We start from the raw sequence: 18,042 nt of genomic DNA on the forward strand, positions 1-18,042 counted from the left end.
TACCACTACCCCTCCCCTTCCCCTACCCCTACCCCTAACCCTACCCCTGCCCCTAACCCTTCCCCTACCCCTACCCTACCCCTTCCCCAACCCCTTCCCCCTACCCCTTCCCCTACCCCTTCCCCTACCCCTTCCCCTACCCCTACCCCTTCCCCTACCCCTTCCCCTACCCCTTCCCCTACCCCTGGCGCCAAGGCTGCCACTCAGAGAAAAGACAAGGTTCTCTGCTGACAGTAAAAGTGCCAAATATGTGGGTCAGGATGAAGTGATTAATAGTAACAAAAGTGTGAATCCGACCTGACTGAGGAACTGAGGTTGTTTACATATTAGAAGGTGTGAATACTGAGGACTTGCCAGGACAGAAAAGCAGGGCAGGTAAAAACCCAGTGTTTATGTTGGTCCATAGAGAGGTGGGACAGAGAGGTACAGTACTTCCTCTTCTGATCTCTCTGTGGCTGCTGGACATCCCCTCTCTCTCCAACACAGGGCTGGAGTTCATTAGAGCGCTCTGACAGAGAGAGCGAGAGAGAGAGCGAGCGAAAGAGACAGAGAGAAGGGAGAGATTGAGGGAGGGGGAGTGAAAGAGAGAGAGAGTGGCGGGAGAGAGACAGAGAGCTGTTAGGAGAGAGGCAGAAGGAGGATGTGATAAACGTTCCGAGGTGTTCCTCCTGAGCAGAGAGAGAGCGCCCTTTTCCCCCCTTGCCACCACCATGAGGATCACCACCACCAGCCAGTCTAACTAGGAGGAAGTAGATCATCCACTGGGACACGCCAGGTGAGACTGCTCTGCTCCTTCACTTTGTGCAGAGAGAACAAGAGAGAGAGAGAATAATAGGACAGATCCAGTAGAAGATAAAAGAACAGAGACATCTGATCGGAGGTTACACAAGGAAATGTGTTTAATAATGTTTCACTTTTGGTTAAGGAGGAGAGAGAGAATGTTTGGCAAGCAAAGTAGTGGGAGGTGAGCAAGAGAGAGTGGACTGTGGAGTTGTAAGAGAATAGTGTGTTCCTGGTATTTGAAGGAGGATCTGGTGTATGTGCAACATGGCAGCATTTTGCTAGCTGGTGTGTGAGGGTGAGGTGAAAAGCCCTTTGGGCCATGCCCATGCCCCTCTGTGCCACGCTGCTGCCAGCCTGGGTTTAGCCCCTCGATTGGAGAAGGGATTACCCTGAGCCAGTTGATTTTGCTGTGAAATTTGGTATGGCGTGCCATGCCGGGCTGAACCTTGGACTCCAAAGTTGTACGTTTGTTCAGCGCAGCAGGAGAGGGGGAGTGGGGGCAAGGGAGATTGGAGCTATGTCAACCCTGAGTGTAACTGTGTCTCAGTCTGGGCTTTGTGAGGAATGAATTCCTCAGCTGACAAAATACTCTGAAGTAAAATGTGTTGAAGAGAGAAAAAGCTCTGGACTGAAATGAAAGCCTGGGGTTGTACTCTGTTCAGCTCGCTCTCAAATCAAATCAAATTTTATTGGTCACATGCTTGGTAAACAACAGGTGTAGACTAACAGTGAAATGCTTACTTACTGGCCCTTCCCAACAATGCAGAGAGATAAAAATAGAATGATAATAGAAAAAGAATAATAACATGAGGAATAAAGACACAATGAGTAACGATAACTTGGCTATATACACGGGCACCAGTATAGAGTCAATGATAACTTGGCTATATACACGGGGCACCAGTATGGAGTCAATGATAACTTGGCTATATACACGGGGCACCAGTATGGAGTCAATGATAACTTGGCTATATACACGGGGCACCAGTATGGAGTCAATGATAACTTGGCTATATACACGGCACCAGTATGGAGTCAATGATAACTTGGCTATATACACGGGCACCAGTATGGAGTCAATGATAACTTGGCTATATACACGGGCACCAGTATGGAGTCAATGATAACTTGGCTATATACACGGCACCAGTATGGAGTCAATGATAACTTGGCTATATACACGGGCACCAGTATGGAGTCAATGATAACTTGGCTATATACACGGGGCACCAGTATGGAGTCAATGATAACTTGGCTATATACACGGGCACCAGTATGGAGTCAATGATAACGTGGCTATATACACGGGCACCAGTATGGAGTCAATGATAACTTGGCTATATACACGGGGCACCAGTATGGAGTCAATGATAACTTGGCTATATACACGGGCACCAGTATGGAGTCAATGATAACTTGGCTATATACACGGGCACCAGTATGGAGTCAATGATAACTTGGCTATATACACGGGGCACCAGTATGGAGTCAATGATAACTTGGCTATATACACGGGCACCAGTATGGAGTCAATGATAACTTGGCTATATACACGGGCACCAGTATGGAGTCAATGATAACTTGGCTATATACACGGGGCACCAGTATGGAGTCAATGATAACTTGGCTATATACACGGGGCACCAGTATGGAGTCAATGATAACTTGGCTATATACACGGGCACCAGTATGGAGTCAATGATAACTTGGCTATATACACGGGCACCAGTATAGAGTCAATGATAACTTGGCTATATACACGGGGCACCAGTATGGAGTCAATGATAACTTGGCTATATACACGGGGCACCAGTATGGAGTCAATGATAACTTGGCTATATACACGGGCACCAGTATGGAGTCAATGATAACTTGGCTATATACACGGGCACCAGTATAGAGTCAATGATAACTTGGCTATATACACGGGGCACCAGTATGGAGTCAATGATAACTTGGCTATATACACGGGCACCAGTATGGAGTCAATGATAACTTGGCTATATACACGGGGCACCAGTATGGAGTCAATGATAACTTGGCTATATACACGGGCACCAGTATAGAGTCAATGATAACTTGGCTATATACACGGGCACCAGTATGGAGTCAATGATAACTTGGCTATATACACGGGCACCAGTATGGAGTCAATGATAACTTGGCTATATACACGGGCACCAGTATGGAGTCAATGATAACTTGGCTATATACACGGGCACCAGTATGGAGTCAATGATAACTTGGCTATATACACGGGCACCAGTATGGAGTCAATGATAACTTGGCTATATACACGGGGCACCAGTATGGAGTCAATGATAACTTGGCTATATACACGGGGCACCAGTATGGAGTCAATGATCACTTGGCTATATACACGGGTACCAGTATGGAGTCAATGATAACTTGGCTATATACACGGGGCACCAGTATGGAGTCAATGATAACTTGGCTATATACACGGGCACCAGTATGGAGTCAATGATAACTTGGCTATATACACGGGCACCAGTATGGAGTCAATGATAACGTGGCTATATACACGGGCACCAGCATGGAGTCAATGATAACTTGGCTATATACACGGGCACCAGTATGGAGTCAATGATAACTTGGCTATATACACGGGCACCAGTATGGAGTCAATGATAACTTGGCTATATACACGGGGCACCAGCATGGAGTCAATGATAACTTGGCTATATACACGGGCACCAGTATGGAGTCAATGATAACTTGGCTATATACACGGCACCAGTATAGAGTCAATGATAACTTGGCTATATACACGGGCACCAGTATAGAGTCAATGATAACTTGGCTTTATACACGGGGCACCAGTATGGAGTCAATGATAACTTGGCTATATACACGGGGCACCAGTATGGAGTCAATGATAACTTGGCTATATACACGGGGCACCAGTATGGAGTCAATGATAACGTGGCTATATACACGGGGCACCAGTATAGAGTCAATGATAACTTGGCTATATACACGGGGCACCAGCATGGAGTCAATGATAACTTGGCTATATACACGGGGCACCAGTATGGAGTCAATGATAACGTGGCTATATACACGGGGCACCAGTATAGAGTCAATGATAACTTGGCTATATACACGGGGCACCAGCATGGAGTCAATGATAACTTGGCTATATACACGGGGCACCAGTATGGAGTCAATGATAACTTGGCTATATACACGGGGCACCAGTATGGAGTCAATGATAACTTGGCTATATACACGGGGCACCAGTATGGAGTCAATGATAACTTGGCTATATACACGGGGCACCAGTATGGAGTCAATGATAACTTGGCTATATACACGGGCACCAGTATGGAGTCAATGATAACTTGGCTATATACACGGGCACCAGTATGGAGTCAATGATAACTTGGCTATATACACGGGCACCAGTATGGAGTCAATGATAACGTGGCTATATACACGGGCACCAGTATGGAGTCAATGATAACTTGGCTATATACACGGGCACCAGTATGGAGTCAATGATAACTTGGCTATATACACGGGGCACCAGTATAGAGTCAATGATAACTTGGCTATATACACGGGGCACCAGTATAGAGTCAATGATAACTTGGCTATATACACGGGGTACCAGTATGGAGTCAATGATAACTTGGCTATATACACGGGGCACCAGTATGGAGTCAATGATAACTTGGCTATATACACGGGCACCAGTATAGAGTCAATGATAACTTGGCTATATACACGGGCACCAGTATAGAGTCAATGATAACTTGGCTATATACACGGGCACCAGTATGGAGTCAATGATAACTTGGCTATATACACGGGGCACCAGTATGGAGTCAATGATAACTTGGCTATATACACGGGCACCAGTATGGAGTCAATGATAACTTGGCTATATACACGGGGCACCAGTATGGAGTCAATGATAACTTGGCTATATACACGGGCACCAGTATGGAGTCAATGATAACTTGGCTATATACACGGGCACCAGTATGGAGTCAATGATAACTTGGCTATATACACGGGGCACCAGTATGGAGTCAATGATAACTTGGCTATATACACGGGGCACCAGTATGGAGTCAATGATAACTTGGCTATATACACGGCACCAGTATGGAGTCAATGATAACTTGGCTATATACACGGGGCACCAGTATAGAGTCAATGATAACTTGGCTATATACACGGGCACCAGTATGGAGTCAATGATAACTTGGCTATATACACGGGCACCAGTATGGAGTCAATGATAACTTGGCTATATACACGGGCACCAGTATTGAGTCAATACAAACAGTAACAGCAGTATATTGTAGGTAGGGGTAAAGGATAGATAATAGACAGTAACAGCAGTATATTGTAGGTAGGGGTAAAGGATAGATAATAGACAGTAACAGCAGTATATTGTAGGTAGGGGTAAAGGATAGATAATAGACAGTAACAGCAGTATATTGTAGGTAGGGGTAAAGGATAGATAATAGACAGTAACAGCAGTATTCTGTAGGTAGGGGTAAAGGATAGATAATAGACAGTAACAGCAGTATACTGTAGGTAGGGGTAAAGGATAGATAATAGACAGTAACATCAGTATACTGTAGGTAGGGGTAAAGGATAGATAATAGACAGTAACAGCAGTATTCTGTAGGTAGGGGTAAAGGATAGATAATAGACAGTAACATCAGTATACTGTAGGTAGGGGTAAAGGATAGATAATAGACAGTAACAGCAGTATACTGTAGGTAGGGGTAAAGGATAGATAATAGACAGTAACAGCAGTATATTGTAGGTAGGGGTAAAGGATAGATAATAGACAGTAACAGCAGTATACTGTAGGTAGGGGTAAAGGATAGATAATAGACAGTAACAGCAGTATACTGTAGGTAGGGGTAAAGGATAGATAATAGACAGTAGCAGCAGTATACTGTAGGTAGGGGTAAAGGATAGATAATAGACAGTAACAGCAGTATATTGTAGGTAGGGGTAAAGGATAGATAATAGACAGTAACAGCAGTATACTGTAGGTAGGGGTAAAGGATAGATAATAGACAGTAACAGCAGTATATTGTAGGTAGGGGTAAAGGATAGATAATAGACAGTAACAGCAGTATACTGTAGGTAGGGGTAAAGGATAGATAATAGACAGTAACATCAGTATACTGTAGGTAGGGGTAAAGGATAGATAATAGACAGTAACAGCAGTATATTGTAGGTAGGGGTAAAGGATAGATAATAGACAGTAACAGCAGTATTCTGTAGGTAGGGGTAAAGGATAGATAATAGACAGTAACAGCAGTATTCTGTAGGTAGGGGTAAAGGATAGATAATAGACAGTAGCAGCAGCGTATGTAATGAGTAAAAAAAAAGGGTAAATGCAGCTTTTTCGTTAACTATTCATCTTATGACTTGGGGTTCAAATCATATTTTTTTGTTGTCACATCCTTCATAAACAAGAGATTTCGACTAAGAGTGAAATGCTTACTTACAGGCCCTTCCAAACAATGCAGAATACAATACAAAATCTAAAATAATAATAATACAAATACAAATGTGTAACATGAGGAATAAAGACACAATGAGCAATGATAGCGTGGCTATGAGTCCATGATAACATGGCTATATACATGGGGTGCCAGTACTGAGTCAATGATAGCGTGGCTATGAGTCCATGATAACATGGCTATATACATGGGGTGCCAGTACTGAGTCAATGATAGCGTGGCTATGAGTCCATGATAACATGGCTATATACATGGGGTGCCAGTACTGAGTCCATGATAGCGTGGCTATATACATGGGGTGTCAGTACTGAGTCCATGATAACATGGCTATATACATGGGGTGCCAGTACTGAGTCCATGATAGCGTGGCTATATACATGGGGTGCCAGTACTGAGTCCATGATAACATGGCTATATACATGGGGTGCCAGTACTGAGTCCATGATAACATGGCTATATACATGGGGTGTCAGTACTGAGTCCATGATAACATGGCTATATACATGGGGTGCCAGTACTGAGTCCATGATAACATGGCTATATACATGGGGTGTCAGTACTGAGTCCATGATAGCGTGGCTATATACATGGGGTGCCAGTACTGAGTCCATGATAGCGTGGCTATATACATGGGGTGTCAGTACTGAGTCCATGATAACATGGCTATATACATGGGGTGTCAGTACTGAGTCCATGATAACATGGCTATATACATGGGGTGCCAGTACTGAGTCAATGATAGTGTGGCTATATACATGGGGTGCCAGTACTGAGTCCATGATAACATGGCTATATACATGGGGTGCCAGTACTGAGTCAATGATAGCGTGGCTATATACATGGGGTGTCAGTACTGAGTCCATGATAACATGGCTATATACATGGGGTGCCAGTACTGAGTCAATGATAGTGTGGCTATATACATGGGGTGCCAGAACTGAGTCAATGATAGCGTGGCTATATACATGGGGTGCCAGTACTGAGTCAATGATAGTGTGGCTATATACATGGGGTGCCAGTACTGAGTCAATGATAGCGTGGCTATATACATGGGGTGCCAGAACTGAGTCAATGATAGCGTGGCTATATACATGGGGTGCCAGAACTGAGTCAATGATAGCGTGGCTATATACATGGGGTGCCAGAACTGAGTCAATGATAGTGTGGCTATATACATGGGGTGCCAGAACTGAGTCAATGATAGTGTGGCTATATACATGGGGTGCCAGTACTGAGTCAATGATAGCGTGGCTATATACATGGGGTGCCAGTACTGAGTCCATGATAGCGTGGCTATATACATGGGGTGCCAGTACTGAGTCCATGATAGCGTGGCTATATACATGGGGTGCCAGTACTGAGTCAATGATAGCGTGGCTATATACATGGGGTGCCAGTACTGAGTCCATCATAACATGGCTATATACATGGGGTGCCAGTACTGAGTCAATGATAGCGTGGCTATATACATGGGGTGCCAGTACTGAGTCCATGATAGCGTGGCTATATACATGGGGTGCCAGTACTGAGTCAATGATAGTGTGGCTATATACATGGGGTGCCAGTACTGAGTCCATGATAACATGGCTATATACATGGGGTGCCAGTACTGAGTCAATGATAGCGTGGCTATATACATGGGGTGCCAGTACTGAGTCCATCATAACATGGCTATATACATGGGGTGCCAGTACTGAGTCAATGATAGTGTGGCTATATACATGGGGTGCCAGTACAGAGTCAATGATAGTGTGGCTATATACATGGGGTGCCAGAACTGAGTCAATGATAGTGTGGCTATATACATGGGGTGCCAGAACTGAGTCAATGACAGCGTGGCTATATACATGGGGTGCCAGAACTGAGTCAATGATAGTGTGGCTATATACATGGGGTGCCAGAACTGAGTCAATGATAGTGTGGCTATATACATGGGGTGCCAGAACTGAGTCAATGATAGTGTGGCTATATACATGGGGTGCCAGAACTGAGTCAATGATAGTGTGGCTATATACATGGGGTGCCAGAACTGAGTCAATGATAGTGTGGCTATATACATGGGGTGTCAGTACTGAGTCAATGATAGTGTGGCTATATACATGGGGTGCCAGAACTGAGTCAATGATAGTGTGGCTATATACATGGGGTGCCAGAACTGAGTCCACGTACAGGGGTACGAGGTAAGTGAGGTAGATAGGTACATATAGGTAGGGGTAAAGTGACTAGGCAACAAGATAGATAGACAGTAGCAGCAGCGTACTGTGTGTGTGTGTGTGTGTGTGTGTGTGTGTGTGTGTGTGTGTGTGTGTGTGTGTGTGTGTGTGTGTGTGTGTGTGTGTGTGTGTGTGTGTGTGTGTGTGTGTGTCGCGAATGTGTGCCTGTGTGTATGTGTGATGTGTGTGTGTGTGTCAGTGTAAGTATGTGTGAGTTTGTGGGTAGAGTCCAGTGTGTGTGCATAGCCAGAGTTAGTACAAAAAGGGTCAATGCAGATAGTCTGGGTAGCTATTTGGTGAACTATTTAGCAGTCTTGTGGCTTGGGGTTGAAGCTGTTCAGGTCCCAGACTTAGCGCTCCGGCACCGTTTGCCGTGCGGTAGCAGAGAGAACAGTGGGTGGCTGGAGTCTTTGACAATTGTTTGGGCTTCCTCTGACACCGCCTTGTATAGAGGTCCTGGATGGCAGGGAGATTGACCCCAATGATGTACTGGGCCGTACGCACTACCCTCTGTAACGCCTTGCGGTCGGATGCCAAGCAGTTGCCATACCAAGGGGTGATGCAGCCAGTCAAGATGCTCTCAATGGTGCAGCTGTAGAAACTTTTGAGGTTTTGAGGACCCATGCCAACTCTTTTCAGCCTCCTGAGGGTGAAGAGGCTCTCTATAGTGTGTTTTACTGTAGCTCAAACAGTGTTTGTGTGTTGCAGAATATGTTCAATCAACTGAACTTCTTTGCTATATATTTCACCTTTTCTTGTTCAACATGAAATAGAACATTTCAAATGCTTTTCTGAGAAAATCACATTTTTTATTTCATCTGCTCTGTGGAAAATACTCCCATCCTTTTAAGCAGTGTCTAAACAGACTGTAGCTGCACCTGAAAGGTTTTACATGGAGGTTAGACCTTAGTGCAAACATAGCTCTGGTAGACCTGCTATTAGACCTGTCAGTCACGCTAGCTGCTTCCTATCAGGACCACATGGAAACATAAACTACACATAAACTACACTTAAGTGTTTTGTTTCCAACTGACATGCGACTGACATGCTGTTGAATAGAAATATTTCCTGTGAGCTGAATGTTTAGCAATTCAAGGCATGCATTTCCTATAATATTGAACATCAGTCTTGTAAAGCCAGCTGAGACACCTATACATGTTCAATGTTTTTAAGTATAGTTCCACATTGTCAACATGACCTTTAGCCTATTTCTTAAAATATCCCTGGTTTATACCTCTGGACATTTCAATCAGTGTGATATTATTATACTATGATATTAACAGTATAATCATCTTCATAAAGACATGGTGTAATTATAAATCCAATGTAAAAATGCACAGTAATGTTGATGTCAACATCTACCCTGTGATTTAACCACAGGTTACAGTGAGGATGTTAGGGAGGGTCTTAACTCTGAGTGGTACCCAGGCTGATAAGGCCTGAGCCATGAGAGTGCTGCATGGGGAGAAAGAGTTATGGAGGAGGAAGCACACGGAGACATGTAATCACATCACAGCCATGATGACTACTGGCTAATGAGAACGTGACCTAGCCTGCTCCTCGCAGCAGGTGGGGTCTGTCAGTGTGTAGAAGGTCATTGTATGGAGTGTGTGTATGTCCTGTGTGTGTGTGTGTGTGTGTGTGTGTGTGGGTGGGGGGGGGTTCTCAGTGTGTGTGTGGGGGTGGGGTGGGGGGGTGTAGGTAGGTGTGTGTGGGTGGGGGGGGGGTGATTCTCAGTGTGTGGAGGGTGTGTGTGTGTGTGTGGGGGGGGGTGTCTCAGTGTGTCTCTGTGTGACCCTGATAATGGAAGACATAGTGTTTTTATAACCCCTGACCTTTTCATGTCAATCCTAGAGGTCAATGGAATTCTTTGCAAGGGTTTAGTTTTGATTTCAATGAAGTTTAGCTGTGATCCTGATCGTTTGGTTCTGTCTTTGAAAATTATGCATGATTTGGATAGGCATTGGGATGACCATTTCAGCTCCATTTCCTCCCTTGTGATAAATCTTGTTATAAAAGGTTTGTGTATGAAGTGGTTAGCCTATTTGCAGAGTAGTACTGGCCGTACGATGGAAATGTTTCATGCAGCTCTATTCATCCCGGGTGCTGCACCAAAACTCAGACGCCAGATAAGAGGTAGATGAAGTGGGGCCCTATTCAGACTCAGGTGGCATGCATACCATCCACCGCTTCCTAGTATATTACTCGCTAACGTTCAGGCCCTGTTCAATGTTGGTCTGACTAATTGGAATCTATGCTTCAAGAAGGTTTTGATCACGCGGACTGGGAAATGTTCCGGGTCGCCTCTGAAAATAGTATTGACGTATACACTGACTCAGTAACTGGGCTCATCAGGAAGTGCATAGAGGATGTTGTTCCCAATGTGATGATTACAACATATCCAAACCAGAAACTGTGGATAGATGGCAGAATTCACGCAAAACTGTAAGTGCAAACCACTGCATTTAACCATTCCAAGGTGACTGGCAGTGGTGTAAAAAGTACCCAATTGTCATACTTGAGTAAAAGTAAAGATACCTTAATAGAAAATGACTCAAGTAAAAGTGAAAGTTACCCAGTAAAATACTACCTGAGTAAAAGTCTAAAAGTATTTGGTTTAAAATATACTTAAGTATCAAAAGTAAATGTAATTGCAATAATATAGTAAAAGTATAAATCATTTCAAATTACTTATATTAGGCCATCCAAACGGCACAATTTTCTTGTTTTTTTAATTTACGGATAGTTAAGGGCACACTCCAACACTCAGACATCATTTACAAATGAAGCATTTGTGTTTAATGAGTCTGCCAGATCAGAGGCAGTAGGGATGACCAGGGATGTTCTCTTGGTAAAAGTGTGTGAATTGGACCATTTCCCTGTCCTGCTATGCATGACCTCCGTAAAGGTAATCAAAGAGGCAAAACGACAGTACAGGGACAAATTGGAGCCACAATTTAACAACTCAGACACAAGACACATGTGACAGGGACTCAAGACAGGCACAACGTTGACACGGTGGCTCGCACCCGGACGAGATAAACACTTTCTTCGCTCACTTTGAGGAGCCAAACACAGAGCCGCCAAAGCGTGCCCCCGACACTCATGAGGACTGTGTGCTCTTGTTCTTTGTGGCCGACGTGTGCAAGTCATTTTAGCGTGTTGTCCCCACTTGCTTCAAAATGTCCACCATTGTTCCTGTACCCAAGAAAATGAAGGTAACTAAACTCAATGACTATCGCCCTGTAGCACTCACTCATCATGAAGAGCTTTGAGAGACTAGTTAAGGAACATATCACCTCCACCTTACCCGACACCCTAGACCACTACAATTCGCAAATCGTCCCAACAGAGGCAATCGCAATTGCACTACACGCTGCCCTATCCCACCTGGACAAGAGAAATACCTATGTAAGAATGCTGTTCATCGACTACAGCTCAGCCTTCAACACCATAGTGCCCTCTAAGCTCATCACTAAGCTCAGGGCCCTGGGTCTGAACCCCACCCTGTGCAACTGGGTCCTGGACTTCCTGACGGGCCGACCCCAAGTTGTGAAGGTAGGCAACAATAACTCTGCCACGCTGATCCTCAACACGGGGGCCCCACTGGGGTGCGTGCTCAGCCCCCTCCAGTACTCAATCATCAAGTTTGCTGACAACACAACAGTGGTAGGCCTGATTACCAACGATGATGAGACGTCCAACAGGAAGGAGTTGAGAGCCCTAGTGGTGCCAGGAAAATAATCTCTCCCTCAATGTCAACAAAACGAGGGAGCTTATTGTTGACTACAGGAGAGAGCAGAGAGAGCACACCCCCATCTACATTGACAGGGCCGCAGTGAAGAGGGTCAAAAGCTTCAAGTTCCTCGGCGTGCACATCACTGACAACCTAAAATGGTCCCTTCACGCAGACAGTGTGGTGAAGACGGCGCAATAGCGCCTCTTTAACCTCTGGAGGCTGAAGAAATTCAACTTGGCCCCTAAGACCCTCACAAACGTCTACAGATGCACCATTGCGAGCATCCTGTCGCATCAGAATCTCCTCCTGGTATGGTAATTGCACCGTCCGCAACCCCAGGGCTCTCCAGAGGGTGGTGCGCTCAGCCCAACGCATCACTGGTGACACACTGCCTGCCCTCCAGGACATCTACAGGACCCGGTGTCACAGGAGGGCCAAGAAGATCATCAAGGACCTCAGCCACCCGAGCCACGGCATGGTCACCCCGCTACCATCTAGAAGGCGGAGATAGTACAGGTGCATCAAAGCTGGTACCGAGCAACTGAGAACAGAGGAGGAGTATTTCTGTCTGTAATAAAGCCCTTTTGTGGGGAAAATAATTATTCTGATTGGCTGGGCCTGGCACCCCGGTGGGTCGGCCTGGCTCCCAAGTGGGTGGGTCTATGCCCTCCCAGGCCCACCCGTGGCTGTGCCCCTGCCCAGTCATTTGAAATCCATAGATTAGAGCTTATTGAATTTATTTCAATTGACTTAATTTCCTTATATGAACTGTAACTCAGCAAAATCTTTAAAACGGTTGCGTTTATATTTTTGTTCATTATACATAGAGACATAGAACACTGGTCACTTTAATAATGTTTCCATACTGCTTCACCCACTTCATATGTATATAATGTAATAAAACAGTTTACTCTTCATTAGTAAGCACGTATACAAACATTTTGGGGTGTGCGTCAGCTCATGCGTCTTACTGAAGTGGGTCTGCAACCAGGTCTTTTCCCTGAGTACTACACTACGTGGCATGGCAAAACAAACAGGGCCACTGTGCTGCCGGAACCGTTTGTTCACTAAGTAGGAATGCAGTGAATTCCATGAGAAGTAGTTCAGAAGTAATGTGGCTGAAACAAACGGTCCAAAGAATGCAGGTTCCTAATTAACAGTGGAGGGTAGGGTACTACTGCATGGACCTGGTGTAGTTCAACACACTACATGCCGTTACTGGAACATAGCCCAGGCCAGGACCAAACAGAGTAGAGAGCTGTATTGTTGTGTTTGTGTGTGTGTTGTTCTGTGTTTTCGTGCGTGTTGCTTTGAATCTGTTTTTGTGTTTGGGTGTATGCAGAAATGTCTCTGCTCAACCACAGCTTCCTGCGAACTTTTGAAAAAATGTCAACCCATAAATCTCTCGAAACAACCAGATTTATTTCCTTTACTTTGCTGCATGACACCGCAGTAATACTACCAGGGTTGGTATAACACTATGTGTCAGCTGGTAAAGGCTGTTGTTGTCCTTCAGGAGGCGTTTGCTATATGCTGCTGACACGGTATTACCATGCTCACTGTAAACATTAGGATGCCTATTGAGCAAGTGTGATGCTGTCACTGCTGATTGCCTCTCAGGCTGGTACAGTCCATTACAGTCCAGAGCAGGCTGCCTCTCAGGCTGGTACAGTCCAATCCAGAGCATGCTGCCTCTCAGGCTAGTACAGTCCAGAGCAGGCTGCCTCTCAGGCTGGTACAATCCAGAGCAGGCTGCCTCTCAGGCTAGTACAGTCCAGAGCAGGCTGCCTCTCAGGCTGGTACAATCCAGAGCAGGCTGCCTCTCAGGCTGGTACAGTCCAGTCCAGAGCATGCTGCCTCTCAGGCTAGTACAGTCCAGAGCAGGCTGCCTCTCAGGCTAGTACAGTCCAGAGCAGGCTGCCTTTCAGTCTTGTTCAGTCCAGTCTACGGCAGCCGGAGAGGGATGGCTCTGCTCTGGGAGGACCTTAGCACTTCATATCTGTCCAGTGGCCCCTCAGACAAATGGGCCTGTCTTCTCAGTGGCCACGCTTGAGTAAAGAGCCCAGAGAGGGCGGTGGTGCCGGACACCATGATGAGATAGAGGAGCACTCAACACAGGACATTCATCTCTGACATCATCTCGCTGATATTTCTGCTCTATTGAGTCGAGGTTAACAGATGGTTTTCCATAGGTACACAATGAATCACTACAGTTGTGTATATATAGAACTACATTTATGGAATGCATATTCTAATGTGATTATAGATTGTATGAGGATGTTGTGTTCTTAATGTTGTAATTGAGAATGGGTTGGAAGAGAGCAGAGAGTACAGTCAGCTGTTGTCTATTACCTCAAATCTTGGCAATTTGCATCATTGCCAGTGTTTACATTAAGAATCTCAGTAGGGTGAACAATCGTTCCCAGTACTTTGATATTTCCCCTCCCCCAAAAGCATCACAATAACGTAGCTTTGCGAGAGAGATTGAAACAGTCTCAAAGCAAAAATGTCCTCATGTAACAGCCTATTCAACTCCAACATGCTCTGATTTTACACGGAATTCAAGTGTAAGGAAGCATGAAATATTTCATTAGAGGTAAAGACTGATTCATCTCATAATTCAATTAAGACATTAGCAGTCATCTGGATTGAATGACATATGTGACTTTTACTTATTTCTGCTAGACTGATTGGACAGTCAGTGCACCAATAAATTGGCCAACATCATTGCCCTGGTTGTGTTGTCATTCTTATTGTGATGACTGTTTCCATAGTGGCTGGATTGGTGTAGTATTTCTCATTGGCTGTTGAATGTGACAGTGAAGTGTGAGAACTGGAAGCCTAGGGTGTGTTATCATGGTCTATCTGAGGACACACCGATAGGCTAGCTAGCACAGCTCACCTGACCCCCTCTGACCTGCACGGGGGGATCTGATCTTTACAGTAGCACAGTAAGAAACACTACACTCACATACAGCATTCACACTCACACAATCTGACCCAGAAGTCCTCATAATGATTAACGACCAGCTCAGTCTGGATCAGAAGTCCTCATAGTGATTAAAGACCAGGTCAGTCTGGGTCAGAAGTCCTCATAGTGATTAAAGACCAGGTCAGTCTGGGTGAGAAGTCCTCATAGTGATTAAAGACCAGGTCAGTCTGGGTCAGAAGTCCTCATAGTGATTAAAGACCAGGTCAGTCTGGGTCAGAAGTCCTCATAGTGATTAAAGACCAGGTCAGTCTGGGTCAGAAGTCCTCATAGTGATTAAAGACCAGGTCAGTCTGGATCAGAAGTCCTCATAGTGATTAAAGACCAGGTCAGTCTGGATCAGAAGTCCTCATAGTGATTAAAGACCAGGTCAGTCTGGATCAGAAGTCCTCATAGTGATTAAAGACCAGGTCAGTCTGGGTCAGAAGTCCTCATAGTGATTAAAGACCAGGTCAGTCTGGATCAGAAGTTTCCACCTGTGCATGTTCTGGACCTGGATAACTCTAAGTGGAAACGTATGGAATCCTGACTGCTCCACTGCTCCTAATGTTGAATGAAGCAGAGACCTGTTCATAGAATGACTCTCTCTTACTGTCCGATGGGCACATCTGCTACGCAACTTCCATCCAAAGTGTGTAAAAAGTAAATAATTGATGCGGACAGTTTAGAGCAAATCACATCATTGTGTTATTTTTCATTCTTTCCACCACCAGCGCTGCCCCCTGTCCATTTCCTATTTTATCCAACGATACAGGTAGCTTTAATGCCCTAGTTAAAGCGATGAATGACCCCATGTAATTGAAATCAATAAAGCCTGGCGAGCTGGTAGGGGAGAGTACTGAGATAATATGAGCCCCTGCCTTGGCCAGTCTTCAGCACTACCGCACATTCTACACTTGGCTGTGAAAGTTATTGGAAGTCTAGAAACTTGGTGTATTCCTGTAGAATGCCCAACAAGCAGCCAGTGACCAATACATCAATGCACAAAATAGTGGCGCGATCAAGCAGAAATATGATTCATGACGGAATACTAATTGTATTTTGTCCTTCGCTGTTGTTTTCACTCCTTCCCTGTCTTCCCTCCCTGTTCTCTCTCTCTCTGACGCTCTCAGCCATAACCAGAAGAGCACGTCGTTCCGACACCCTGTGACTGGACAGATCTCTCCAGAAAACACTGAATATATGCTCCACGACAAGTGAGTGCACCTCTACTATCTTTACCCGAGGAAGGTTATAATGTGGGCTTCAGTGTAACGTCTGGTTGGTCCGAGGTCATGCTGGGAGGAGATGAGAATAGAGTGTAATTGAACTCAGATTAGAGTGTGAGATTGTCTGCTGCTTGTCCCAGGGATGAGATGAGAAGGAACAGGAACGGACTGCCTGAGGAATGCTGGAAATGGAATTCATAACTGCTTGCACTTGTGCAACAGCTGCTCCCAGTCCAATTGTTTGTGTGTATTTTTAAGGTATCGTCTTAATTCAATTGATGGTAATGAGTCAGCTATGGTTCACATTATGTCTTTGACTGTGGTCCCGTGTGGCTCAGTTGGTAGAGCATGGTGTTTGCAATGCCAGGGTTGTGGGTTCGATTCCCACGGGGGACCAGTAGGGGGGGGAGAAAAAAAAATGTGTGAAATGTATGCATTCACTACTGTAAGTCGCTCTGGATAAGAGCGTCTGCTAAATGACTAAAATGTAATGACTGTGGCCATAGCAAGCCTGAAGCCATTCATCTGTCTGAAATGTCACAGTTGTTATGCTAATGATGGCTATTATTACCACAGGTTTTTTTTTCATCAAAGAGCAATATATAGAGTATTTTCTGCAGGTTATAGCTGCAGTCATGAAGTTGATTGTGTTGAATTGTGTGAGTGGTACGGCCATGGTGGAGCCCCAGGTGGTGTGATGAGGTTGAATAGCATGGGACCTAGTGTTAGCGACATATGCACAGAGTTGGTTTGACCTGGACGTACTGGGACTTATCTTTAAGTTGTAGCGTTGTAGAGCTTGCTTGTAAGTGCCTCTAAAACATGGGAGATGACATGGCATGACATTCCTGACATACAGAGGAAGGCTCTTAATTTGATCGCTCTTTTGTTGCTGAGAATTGTCCTGTTTTGTTGCAGTGAAATGCAGATGAGCTTCGCGATATACATAAATTGACTAAAAACCCACACTAACACAAGGTTATATTAACAGTATTGCAATTTTCATGTAACTTTTGGCCAGCTAATAGCCTGACCACCGATAAAGAAACATTATGGACTAAACATTAAAATCCTGTTGCTGCGGGATGATTTTGTTGTGACAGTGTAGGCCAAATTAATATCCTACATTTGTACCATGACTTTCATGTTAACTATTGATAAATGGCCCTGATGTTGCTAAACTTTCATTATGATGTATTAGAACAATAGCAGGACCACAGTTGAGTCCTTTATCTTTCTGTCATGAATGTGTATGACAGGTGTCACCACATAATTAAGGTGGTGTTATGTAGGCTTTAGGATGCATGGCTCGATGTGTTAGTGTAGCAGAGAGGGTCGAGAGTGATATCTGATCTCCACTGTCGCAGTGCTTGAAAGGTAATTTGTAGGAGTGACATGAAGCTCATTGGGATTCTTCTCTTCTCCACCCCAACCCTCCTATATCCCTCACATGGTACTGTTGAGCCAGGGATTTGTACACCATCAGGGGGTTTAAAAGTTAAAGTGCCCTGCCTTGCATATTCCCTGCACTGTAGGGGCCACAGTAACTGAATTATTCTATTACTATCTAATACCAGATCAAAGCTCAGTA

At 44.9% G+C, this 18,042-nt stretch overlaps 1 protein-coding gene across 11 annotated transcripts in view; it reads left to right on the plus strand.

The window, feature by feature from the left end:
- The window catches only part of LOC106562332 (pleckstrin homology domain-containing family A member 7), a 178,050-nt gene that overhangs the window by 66,617 nt on the left and 93,391 nt on the right, over window positions 1-18,042 (plus strand). For 10 of the 11 annotated variants that reach the window (XM_045689235.2, XM_045689241.2, XM_082957834.1 and 7 more), the window contains exon 4: window positions 16,356-16,439. In XM_045689235.2, coding sequence (XP_045545191.1) covers window positions 16,356-16,439 — 84 coding nt within the window. Of the gene's footprint in view, window positions 1-512; window positions 776-16,355; window positions 16,440-18,042 lie in introns of those variants that run through there. The other variant, XM_045689243.2, reaches the window with a different exon arrangement.

Source organism: Salmo salar, chromosome 11 (genome assembly GCF_965601325.2).
Source record: "Salmo salar chromosome 11, fSalSal1, whole genome shotgun sequence".
In the NCBI taxonomy this organism is placed as follows: Eukaryota; Metazoa; Chordata; class Actinopteri; order Salmoniformes; family Salmonidae; genus Salmo; species Salmo salar.